Source organism: Mya arenaria, chromosome 15 (genome assembly GCF_026914265.1).
Source record: "Mya arenaria isolate MELC-2E11 chromosome 15, ASM2691426v1".
Lineage (NCBI taxonomy): Eukaryota > Metazoa > Mollusca > Bivalvia > Myida > Myidae > Mya > Mya arenaria.
Genome location: NC_069136.1, coordinates 40,934,895 through 40,948,192, shown reverse-complemented (window position 1 = coordinate 40,948,192; position 13,298 = coordinate 40,934,895). Strand labels below are relative to the sequence as shown.

Here is a 13,298-nt window from a genome sequence, read left to right as displayed (position 1 = left end):
GATCGTATTTTATTTCACTCATGGTCACAGAAAAATAATATTTTTACTCGTTTCTGTGACCACTCGTGATATAAAATACGATCTTACACTGAATTCAACAAATATCCTCTACTACTACTACTGCTGCTGCTGCTGCTGCTGCTGCTGCTGCTGCTGCTGCTGCTGCTGCTGCTACTACTACTACTACTACTACTTCTACTACTACTACTACTACTACTACTACTACTACTACTACTACTACTACTACTACTACTACTACTACTACTACTACTACTACTACTACTACTACTACTACTACTACTACTACTGTTTATACTACTACTACTGTTTATACTACTACTGTTTATATTACTTTTACCACTACATTTGTACTACTACTACTACTACTACTACTACTACTACTACTACTACTACTACTACTACTACTACTACTACTACTACTACTACTACTACTTTTTTTCTTATTTTACTTCTTCTACTACTACGACCACTACTACTGCTTCTACAACTAATATTACTACTACTACTAACTTAAAATGCGAGACGATATGGAGTATAATCATTAATTGCATATGTAATCGTTAATCTAAAACTCAATAATTAAATTAAGAAGAAATATAATCGCATTACGCATTTAATATGTGTTCATTGGTTTCTGCTTTATCGATCCTCGAATATATTCAACTTTACAAAAACAACCACAAATAACGATGAGATCAGTAAATTTAATTCGAAGAAGTGTTTCGAACGTTTTATACAGGCGATATGTCAAATTATAACAATTTATAAATGGGCGGAATAAGGGAGGTACGCTACTTCATGATTTGAGGTAAACCATATTGGGGGTTGAACAAACACGTGTTACGATGTCTGATGGAAGTTATGTGGATTATCAATGTAATCTTGTTATAAGTATTCGGACAACGATGCGATCAACATTAAGACAGTGAAGAGTTCGGCAATTGTGAACTGCCGAAATGATTGCTGTTTTATTCTGTTGTGTGTTTGTTCTATCCGGAGCGGTAATTGGCATCCCGCAGAAGAATAATGGTGGACGCAATTTTGAGCAACTTCCTTTCTTTTGGACAATGAGTAAGTTTCTTATTTTTATGGGTTTTTTATCCATGCCGTTTTCATAAATGATTAAGTTTTTTTGTCTTATAAAATATCCTCTAGTCCTCAAATTATAATTGTGCTGAATAACATTATAGCATTAAGGATTAACAATTCTTCTCTTAAAATTATTAGTGTGAACATTTCGTTTCTCTGTTAGAATTGATAGTATTCAAAAGTTTACACAATGTTATGTTGTTATTTTGCTATCGCGATACCGACCTAAAATCAATCTTATTTGACATTTTATAGAATCGTGCTGTGAAAACAATGCCTACATGTGTACGCGTAGTGCAAGCTCTAAGACTACGAGGCCAATTATCGTCCCAAAGAGCCAGATATGTGATGGGACGACACAGTGCCCTAACGGCGATGACGAAAGCTGCACAAAATGTGAGTAATTAAAAAAATATAACGTGATAATTAATTATGCATCAATATTGAAAATGAGAATGAAAAGCTCGCAAAAATCAATTTGGTTTTCAGAAAGGGAAATCTACATTTAGCTAAAAAAATCAACCGATTGTCTCTGAAGTTCTAGTTGAAAAAGAAATACTATTCTGTGTTTTTATGGACTATGTACATTGTACACTTGTTTACATATTGACCACACATATCTTCGACACAAGTTGTTAAATGCAAATATAAGTGGCCGCTTTGTCTTTGTTCTTAAAGCGATGTATAATTGTGTTAAGTCGTGTGATAGGTATCAATCGCCGTTATCACCCTTTTTAAAAACTTATTTTGGGGTAAACAGGGGGGTCCTTGCTCACCGTTCTTAGCGATGTTCTTTATGAATGACCTTATATATAATGTCAATTCTAATCTGCCGGGGTTTATATGTCTAGATGAAATTAAAATATTCCTCGTTTTATGCCGATGATATGGTACGTATTGCGTTTTAAATAATGTTCAAAATTACTGCAATAAGTTTTAAAAATAAATGTATCAAATACTAAAGCCATGCTCCTTGAAAATGGAAGGGCAACACAATGCTCAACATGCTTCTTTTTCAATGAATAAACTAGATCTAATATGTAATAATACTGAACTTTCCGTTCATCAGAAAATTTAACTGTTTGATATGTTAGTAATTCTCGTACACCAGAGTGATAGTGCTATGCGTACCACGTTAGATTTATAATTATCAAACCTCTGATGAAATAAAATGTATGTAAGTGGGCTCAGTTCTTAATTTCTGCTCGGAAATTTGGGGTATGAATCCAGCCACAGACATAGTAATGATTCATGTGAAATTTCTTTGCTCTGTACAAAAAACACCACAACTGCATTATACGGGAAACTTGAACGAGTACCACTGCTAATATATATGAAAATAGATTTAATCAATTAATGGAAAAAAAAACCGATATTGTTTCAGGAGATAATAGTTTAACCCAACATGCTTAAAACGTATTTCCAACTGACGATTCAAATAAAAGAATATATTTTAAAATAGAAACCGGGCAAGGCAACTAAAAAATATCTTGAATGAACATGTTTTTTTCTGATATTTGGCGAACTGAAAGTATTGATAATTATACATTTTGACAAAGCTGGGTCGCAGATATCAATAATATTAAAGCTGCACTCTCACATATATACAATTTTTACAACTTGTTTATTTTTTGTCTTAGAAAAAAACATTTTTTATCGGAAATAGCTGCAAACCAATAATATAAGATTGTTGACAAAAAATCTGATCGTAGATTTTCATATTTCCGATCGAAAATTGTTTTGTGGCTTAAACCGTTACTAACGGTTCGAGAAAAATGCATACAACATCAATTTGTGAACTTAAATATAAAAATCTGCGATTTTTTGTCACCAGTATATAACTGGTTTCAATGGATTTTCGCAAAAATTAGCTCGTTCCAAGACAAAAAATAAATGAGTTGTCAAAACGTTCAATCTGTGGAAGTGCAGGTTTAAGAGATTATGCCCCCTGTTATTGCTAAGACATTGTGCCGTATTGTGGCATATCTTGCCTACAGTCTAAGCAGATTTCAATGTCATATTAAACAGAACTCCATCTAGATAAATAATTAAAATAATAATATTTCTTTAAAGGCCAAGAACCCCCGACAGTCGCGTTTGGTTCCAGCAACCCCGCAACAAGTCATTACACTGTGGGTACGATTGTCAAGTATGGATGCAACACCGGATATACAATCGAAGGGAACGATTTCATCGTCTGTAGCCCAAACGGGACTTGGAGCCAGCCTCCTGTTTGTGTCAGAAGTAAGAAAAGTTTAAGCACGGACCTATCAACTATAGTTATGGGTCTGTGGTTTAAGCTATAAATATTTTTTAATACAAGTTTAATCTACCAACGCTTCTGATGGTCACCTACCGGATAAAGCAGATGGATGCATGGATTCAATACAATGGAAATGTCACTTACAAGCACAGTATATATATACAAATGATATACGTATAGATATATTTGGTACCAATGAATACCGTGATGATTTCATACAAAACAATAGCTGTGTTTCATTTCTGTCGGGTTTCTTTTTGTAATTTTCTATTGACTTGACCTCTGCCTCGGTTATCAATAGTAAGGTTTACGGTGTACACGGAGAGTATCATTAGTTTATTTTATATCATGTTTACGGAAACGAATGGATTTAGATGCCTTTAAAGTCATTCATTTGAACAACGGTAGCATGTCAAATAAGGGTAATATCGGACCTTCGGAAAATAGTTCATTGGGTTAATGTTTTTTGTTAGCATTTACCCGACTTTAAATAAAGATGCTTGTATCTTGTATAATATATTTTATATCAAACAGATAGTAAGGAAGTTTGGTATATATAGCAAGGCCGTTAACGACAATTTTTTTTTTTTTTAAATTTAAACGTTTTGATAGTGTGCCTTGGTTCTTCATGAAACACAATTAAAAAGAACTTCATATCACAAGTGTGTTTTTAAAGGCTTTCTGATTAAAGTTGCAAGTTTGCAACGATGAGCTTAACATCGTCTAAAACTTTACCACATTTCGGACCAATCGGCACATTGTTCATGGTCAGTCCGTTAACGTTATAACTGACCCTCATATATTTTAATTCTAAAAAAAAGATTTCTGTGAAGTATTGTGTAAGCATAAAGAGCCCAGTAATACTATGTAAACAACTCGTATTTTGGAGTATTTTAGACAGCAATTTATCCTATATTCACAGCATGTCCTTCAACTCTGCCAGTTTTTCCGAACACATCACCCATGCCCTCTAATCCCCCCTACATGAGCGGAACAGTACTTGTATACAAATGTATTGGAAGCAAGGTTGACGACCATACCAAGAACAGTACCATTACCTGTATGCCGGATGGTTCCTGGTCAGGTGAACCCACCTGTATACAGAAATGTATAGAACTTTATTCGCTATGATATTAATATATTCTATAACGCAGATTTGTTTTTAATACATGGTTAAATTGTCGGTAAACGCGAACGTTTTAAACAGCATTTCCTTCCGACATTCACAGTCGGGGATTTCAGTTGTACAAAGTATAAACAAATATCAGCGACGCAGATACATAACATGGTGTTGTTTCGAAATATATGGCAATAGTTCAATGGTTGTAGGCGATGATCCCCCAGTCATACAATACGGATACGCGCTCGATGCCAAGGCTCCGTACACAGTTATGGACGTAGTTACGTACGCTTGTGCTGTCGGGTCGGCACTGGTGGGCAACAACCATGCGTCTTGTAAGGCTGACGGAACTTGGACTTCACCTCCAGTTTGCAAACGAGGTGATGTGTATTGTAATTTGAATTAAATAAGTGTATTTTTACCCAAAATATAAGTGAATTCGGACATCTAGTTAATTACAAGAAAGAACAGTCTGATATAGTACAAACCATTCAATGAACTTAATAAATATGTATCTTCACATGTGTATATGAAGAAAACGTCAAACATATTGAATATACCGATTAAAATGACAAAGAAAAGACAAAATGAATAAAAAGTTTTATACGAATTTATATTATGTGTATTGTATTAGATGTATACACATTTGAAATCTAGAAATGGCGGATTATGATGTGTTGATATGATTCTATTAACCATCTACAATTCGTGGGCAACTTAACAAACGGCCAATTGGAATAAGCTCAATAAAACACGTTCTTATTGCCGGCACATTTTTAGGACTATGTGTTGGTAAAAGTCAATTAGTATATGCGCTGGAACTCAATTACGAAATCTACAATTCGTGGCAACTTAAATAATGCTTTTTTCTTGTAACTCATCCATCTATCTATCCAACAGTATGCGACGCATCCTTGCCCAAGTTTCCCAATGCATTACCAGCCTTTCAAACGTCGCCAACTTCCCAGTCGCCGCCATACTTCGTCGGAACAATCATTATCCACAGCTGTGAAGCTGGCTTTGACGAGATGGGGAATAACTTTATTGTCTGTTTGGACGATGGGACATGGTTTGGAGAACCGAAATGCTTGGCCAAATGTAAGGACGCTGCCTTCATTGTATTGTTTATAGTATTTTGTCTATTCACTGCATGTAAACGAACTGTGTTTTTTCTGGTCCTTTATTAAATGTCGTTTAATGCTTTAACGATGCTACCACTCGATCGTAGACTTTGTGGTAAAATAAAAATAATAGCAGATCTTCGGAGAAGCCAATGCAAGCCAGTTCGAGATAATGATAACGAATCGCCAAATCAGCAATCTTCCAGACTGCAACTAACTTTCTTATAAATATCGTTTCGTTGTGTAATCGTTTATATTTGTCATAGTTTTTATGTATCAAAATACCACTTATTCTTTAAGAAATCAAAGTGAATATTGTTCACATATTCGTAATGGCTAAGAAGACTAAACACCAGCGAACAAGAGCAAACACCAGCGAACAAGAGCTAACACCAGCAAACAAGAGCTAACAGCAGCGAAAAAGAGCAAACACCAACGAACAAGAGCTAACACCAGCGAACAAGAGCTAACACCAGCGAACAAGAGCTAACACCAGCGAACAAGAGCTAACACCAACGAACAAGAGCTAACAGCAACGAACAAGAGTACATATCAGCAAACAAGATCAAACAGCAGCGAACAAGAGGTAATCCATGAGCGAACGTGATGCTTTACCCGAGGCAAAAAGAGCAATTATGTGCTAACGAACGGAAGGAGCAGTAAACTAGAGACTAACAATCTATTAAGAGGCGAGCAAGAGGTACACAAGAGGTTCACAAGAGTCGAACAAGCGGCTAACAAGAGGAATACTAGGGGTACACAAGAGTCGAACAAGAGGCTAAAAAGATTGTAACAAGATTCTAACAAGAGGCGAACAAGAGGTACACAAGAGGCGAACAAGACGTACATAAGAGGTACACAAAAGCACACAGGAGGCGAGAAGAAGTATATAAGAGGTACACAAGGACGAACAAGAAAAACACAAGATGTACACAAGATAGACTAACAAGAGTGAACGAGAGGGGAACAAGAGGTGAGCAAGAGTGAACGATAGGGGAACAAGAGGCGAACAAGACACAACAAGTACACAAGAGGTACCCAAGATGTACACAAAGGGTACATAAGGGGTACACAAGAGGCGAACAAGAGAAACACAAGAAGTACACAAGAAGTACATAACAGGTAAACAAGAGGCGAACAAGAGGTACACAAGTGATGCACAAGAAGGAACAAGTGGTACAAAAGGGGAACAAGAGTCGATCAAGAATGAACGATAGGAGAACAAGAGGCGAACAAGAGTGAGCGATAGAATAACAAAATGTGGGCAAGAGTGAACTAAAGGGGAACAAGAGGTGAGCAAGAGTAAACTAGAAGGGAACAAGAGGTGAGCAAGAGTGAACGAGAGGGGCACAAAATGGAATAGAGAACTTTTAGGATGCAACCAAGAGTGGCGCGGAGCACATGGTTAAATACAAATGAGCAAGAGGCGAACACGGTGAACAATGGGCAAACAAGAGGCGAAACAAGAGGCGGACAAAACAAATATAATTCTGACGAAAGCGCACAAAAGCGAAAAAGGCGAACATGAGCCTAAGAACAGGCATTTTAGAACAATGGACGAACTTTAAGCGAACACAAGCGTTCAAGAGCACAGGGCGAGTAAGAATAAACGATTGGTGAACTAGAGCGTGGAAGAGGCGAACTAATGCAAACACTATTACAGTTCGTAGGCAAATAATCCATATTGTGCTAATGTGGTTTCAACAGTTTGGATTTTCATGAACAATATCGATTATTGATGGTTTTGAATATGAAGCACTGTTTTAAATACATAAATCAACAGATTATTTAAATATATAAACTTAATTACGTTTTTTTTTTTATTCAATAACCCTTCAAACAATGTTACACAAGAAAAGATATGACAAGCAGAAACTAACTTTCACCTTTTATGTAGATAATTGAAAACAAGAAGAACAAAAGCTAACCTAATTAAAGTTCAAGGAAATACATTCTTTCCAGGTAGTGAACCACCAATGGTCCCCTTTACTAATGCAGCGGTTAAGGATGCCAATGTACCTTCCATAGGATCCACAGCTACCTACAATTGCATAACAGGATACGCACTGGAAGAAAATGCTGCAGGCATGGCCGCCGTCTGTCTTAAAGATTTAACATGGGCACCATTACCAGAATGCAAAAAAGGTAACAATTATAATCATAACAATTCATAGGAATGGCAGAAGAAAATGTAATTGTTATTGTGATTTTCAGTAACAATCAAGTAAATATTTATATTATAGCCTCCACTCGGATACATATCATTTATGTAAGAGTTTTCTCGTGGCCATGGCCCGATAAAAATACACGCTTATTTTTATTCATTAACACTTGTAGTATGTATACATCTTAAGACTTTGTTATTTGATTATTGTGATCTATAGTATGTTTTGTTTGTATTTTAAGTTTGTACAGATGACCCCCCGAACTTTGAAAATGCGACGCCAGTCCTACCTACAACGCCTACTTTCGTAGGGACCATTATAGAGTACACTTGTGATGATGGCTATGAAATTGGGCCAAACTGTAGCAATACAGTTACATGTGATGGGGACGGGTGCTGGAAAGGAACTGTGCAGTGCATAAGAAGTAAGGTCAAATTCCAGTGGGGAAGTCCACTGGGAGCGCAAATGTACAATATAAGCCTCGAAACAAGTGCAACACTTGCTTACATTTAGTATGTGTCAAGCGCTGTAGTGCTTACATTTGGTGTGTGTCCAGTGGTGTTGTGCTTACATTTGGTGTGTCTCAAGCGGTGTTGTGCTTACATTTGGTGTCATTTGGTGTGTGTCATGTGGTGTTGTACTTACATTTGGTGTGTGTCAAGCGGTGTTGTGCTTACATTTGGTGTGTGTCAAGCGGTGATGTGCTTATATTTGGTGTGTGTCAAGCTGTGTTGTGCTTACATTTGGTGTGTGGCATGTGGTGTTAAACTTGCATTTGGTGTGTGTCAAACGGTGTTATACTTGCATTTGGTGTGTGTCATGTGGTGTTATACTTGCATTTGGTGTGTGTCATGTGGTGTTATACTTGCATTTGGCGTGTGTCATGTGGTGTTGTACTTACATTTGGTGTGTGTCATGTGGTGTTATACTTTCATCTGGTGTGTGTCATGTGGTGTTATACTTGCATTTGGTATGTGTCAGGCGGTGTTGTACTTACATTTGGTGTGTGTCATGTGGTGTTTTACTTACATTTGGTGTGTGTCAAGCGGTGTTGTGCTTACATTTGGTGTGTGTCAAGCGGTGTTGTGCTTACATTTGGTGTGTGTCAAGCGGTGTTATGCTTACATTTGGTGCGTGTCAAGCGGTGTTGTTCTTACATTTGGTGTGTGTCATGTGGTGTTGTACTTACATTTGGTGTGTGTCATGTGGTGTTATACTTACATTTGTTGTGTGTGTCATGTGGTGTTGTAATTACATTTGGTGTCTGTCATGTGGTGTTTTGCTTACTGTTGGTGGGTGTAATGTTTTGTTGCACGTTCGTTTTGAGTGTTAAACCTGTCAAACTGGACGAATACAGCTTAAAAGATAAAATTAAAAAGACATCCTTCCACGTCTGATTTCAATTTAGATAAAACACAACAATGTAAACCCAAATTTAAAATTAACACTTCCGATTTTACCCCAAAAGTGTGCATATGATGTCTTGGTGCAGTTGGTACATTAACGACATCAGATGTGTATCAGTAAATGGTTTCGCATGTCTCGTATATTCAATGCGTTTGCTTTAAATTAATACCAAACATTTGATAATGTTTCAACTATAATATCGAATGTCATTTTAGTGTTGTATAGGAAATAATCAAGCGACTGATGTTTGGGTTGGTATGTACATTAACACATTCAGTTGCATGTAACACTAACAGAAACAAACAACTCTTTTCAACAGCATGTGTCGGATCTGGGCTACAGAACAGGTTTCAAGATTCACCTGTCCCCGGATCCGGCGAGCCATATTTCGCTGGGGACCGAGTGGTGTACGAATGCAACGCGGGCTACACCATCAATCCATGCAGATCCAACTTTGCAGAATGTCGAGATGACGGAACATGGTCAACACCAAACCAATGCAGTGGACGTGAGTATATTTAAACAAATTCTTAAATGAAAATGTGAGGCAAAATATTTTTTAAATTTTCTAGACAAAAATACTGAAGGCACTATTAACAAAAGGTCTTTAACACGGAAGCTCATCTGATATAAATGTGTAAACCTTTAGAAGGGTATTGGCGGTTGCTGTAATAAAATACCTTGCTCTAATAAAATACCATCTGAACTGGCATATGCTTTATTGAAATACTTCTTTAGCTTGAGTGAAAGTGAAGGTTCAGGGAGACTGGAGAGCCAACTTTGTTATACAATGAGGTCAAATTAAATTACAGTTCCATAGTAAGCATTTAGGATGTAACTGATCTTAAAACTTCATTTTCAACAATAAATACAGTTTTCACGGGCACTCTAACACGACAACAATAAATACGGTTGTCAAGAGCTCTCTTACACGACAACAGTTAATAAGATTGTCATTAATACGGTTGTCAAGAGCGCTCTTACACGACAACAATTAATACTAAAGTACTATAGACTCATAAGGTAGAAATACAATGTTTAATACTTCTGCACCTTTCTTTCAAATTAAACTCGGAATCCTTCATAATAAACATTGTTTTCGACATTTATTCATCCTTTTTCGTATATGAAAACAATTGCATTAATTGTGGTAAATCTTATTTAGGAGTAAGAGTGCATCTTTAAGCTTATTTCAGTGACCCTAATTCCTTACTTAATCTTGACTAAAAATAAAAAAATAGGTTAAGGAATCATCACGATGAAAACGTTTTTTTAAGGTATTAAAACGTTTTAAGAATGTAAATTATAACACAAATTAGTAAAGCAAGAATAAGTTAGCTTAGCTTAATTCTATTATACGGGACCTTACATGTTTCGAGATATTGGGGACAAGCATTAAAATTTTACATTATGTTAAAGGAGCTATCAGAGATAAGTTTTTGGTCGGGTTAAAAAATGCCATTTTGGTAGGGAAAGTACATATGTCACGTGATGATGACAAGGTGGTACAAAACAAGGCAAAACAAGGCAACATCTTCCTGTTTTATCATCATAGTTAAATGTATGTCTTTGGTTTTTTTAAGCACCAATGTCCTGCAGTGGTTCGAATAACGAAGGCTGTACTAACCCAAGGTCAACTACTGTTGAGGGTACTACGTTTCAGTGGCGTCTTTGTGACGGCGGTGGAGACGGGGTCTGTGCATTTAACAAAGGACGTCTCGAGGTTAGACAAGGCACTACTGGGAACTTTAAACCAGTATGCAATGATGATTGGCTTACTCATCCTAATCTTCATGTGGCCTGCAGAATGCTTGGATTCAGGTAATCATCACCAACAATGTTCATATCATTGCTTATTAAAACCAGAAACAAGTTTCCTATCATTGCTTATTAAAACCAAGAATTTTTTTTGCTATTATTGCTTATTTCAACGAGTAACAAGTTTCCTATCATTGCTTATTAAAACCAGAAACAATTTTGCTATCATTGCTTATTTTAACGAGTAACAAGTTTCCTATCATTGCTTATTAAAACCAAGATTTTTTTTGCTATCATTGCTTATTTCAACGAGTAACAAGTTTCCTATCATTGCTTATTAAAACCAAGAATTTTTTTTGCTATCATTGCTTATTTCAACGAGTAACAAGTTCCCATCATTGCATATTAAAATCAGAAACAATTTTGCTATCATTACTTATATTAACGAGTAACAAGTTTCCCATCATTGCTTATTAAAACTAGAAACAAGACTTATATCATTGCTTGTTTTAACAAGAAACAAGTTTCATGTTATTTCTCATTTAAACCAGAAACAAGTTTCCTATCATTGCTTATTAAAACCAAGATTTTTTTTGCTATCATTGCTTATTTCAACGAGTAACAAGTTTCCTATCATTGCTTATTAAAACCAAGAATTTTTTTTGCTATCATTGCTTATTTCAACGAGTAACAAGTTCCCCATCATTGCATATTAAAATCAGAAACAATTTTGCTATCATTACTTATATTAACGAGTAACAAGTTTCCCATCATTGCTTATTAAAACTAGAAACAAGACTTATATCATTGCTTGTTTTAACAAGAAACAAGTTTCATGTTATTTCTCATTTAAACCAGAAACAAGTTTTATATCATTGCTCATTTTAAAGAGAAACAAGTTTCATATAATTTCTCATTTAAACGTTTTCCATATTGCTGATTAAAACGAGAAACAAGTTTCTTATCATTGCCAATCAAAACGAGAAACAAGTTTCTTATCATTGCCAATCAAAACGAGAAACAAGTTTCTTATCATTGCCAATCAAAACGAGAAACAAGTTTCTTATCATTGCCAATCAAAACGAGAAACAAGTTTCATATCATTGCTCTTTAAAATGGAAAAAAACTAGCATTTCTCATTAAAACGAGAAACATTTTTGTATCATTGCTAAAATGGGAAACAAGTTTCCGTCCGAATGGAAATATCAATCATCTGTTATTTGTTTAAAATGTTTCAGACATGCTGTTGGCATGTCAAACTTTCGGCCGGGTAGTAACGTCTTCGCGCTGGATAATGTCAGGTGTGGTGGAAGTGAGACGAATTTGATTCAGTGTCCTTCAAATGGCTTTGATGCCAACGACAACTGTGCTGCAGACGATTACGTCGGACTCATCTGCACAAACGAATGCAAGACAAGTCTGTAAAATGTCAGAGTGAATGCAATGGAAATGATAAAACAATTATTTTAGATATGTTTGTTTTATGATATACCCCCCCCCCCCCCCCCCCCGAGAAACAAACAAACAAAAAAAACCCCAAAAAACACACACACACTCAAAACCACTGCTCGTTGCGTTGCCGTGCTCCTAGTTTCCTTTACAACTGGGTGTGGAGATTCGAAGTTCGTTCATTAACCTAACAAACTATGATAGTGTACAGGTTTCATTGTTCTGCCTGATGGTGGACATATGGCTTAACTTGAGTGTGACATCCAATATCCACGTAACAGGGGACTTCGAATGGCTTCAAACGCACGGCATAGTGAATGAATTTTTTGACAAATTGTTTTCAAATTCCGATGACAACATTGACGGAGAAATGGAAAAGATTGACTTGAAAACCCTATAATATATATATATTATACTCCATGTACTCGTCATGCAGCACAATCACGTGATAAGGGTCATCTTACCACCGAGGGGACGATAAAATATCATGAATTGAGGTTATCACATTAATTGCATATAAATTGCACTAAACATGGTACGAATGGTATAATCATACAGAATGAGCAGTCTATCATTACATTTTAATGATTTTCAAATCACTCGAAAAGATAACTTGATCATTTTTAAAACAGTTTTATAGTAATAACGTGATCATGTCATCGGCATAATTGACCTATCCCCTAAATTGGCGTTGATGTCACGGCTCGTAGACTGATTGCTAAAATATAATTCTGAACCTTAATTTAATGATTCGTTCATAAAGGATTCTCGCAACTCTTTCTATAGCCCTTATTCCGTTAATTGTTGTTCTTGAAGAAAAGAAATGCGTGTTTTATTTTCACTTATATAACTTTGGCAAATAACGTTCAAACGGTTTGGGATATTTGGCGAGGCTTATCAAGTCC

The 13,298-nt window shown here is 36.0% G+C and overlaps 1 protein-coding gene across 1 annotated transcript; it reads left to right on the top strand.

Moving 5' to 3' along the window:
* Positions 1-934: 934 nt before the first annotated feature.
* On the top strand, positions 935-12,413 carry LOC128218727 (sushi, von Willebrand factor type A, EGF and pentraxin domain-containing protein 1-like). The gene is made up of 11 exons (XM_052926415.1): positions 935-1,092; positions 1,366-1,506; positions 3,184-3,354; positions 4,296-4,481; positions 4,703-4,873; positions 5,394-5,591; positions 7,577-7,759; positions 8,021-8,203; positions 9,506-9,694; positions 10,770-11,007; positions 12,183-12,413. Exons 1-11 carry the CDS (start codon positions 978-980, stop codon positions 12,367-12,369), a joined length of 1,962 nt encoding a protein of 653 aa, XP_052782375.1. The 5' UTR covers positions 935-977; the 3' UTR covers positions 12,370-12,413.
* Positions 12,414-13,298: the final 885 nt, after the last annotated feature.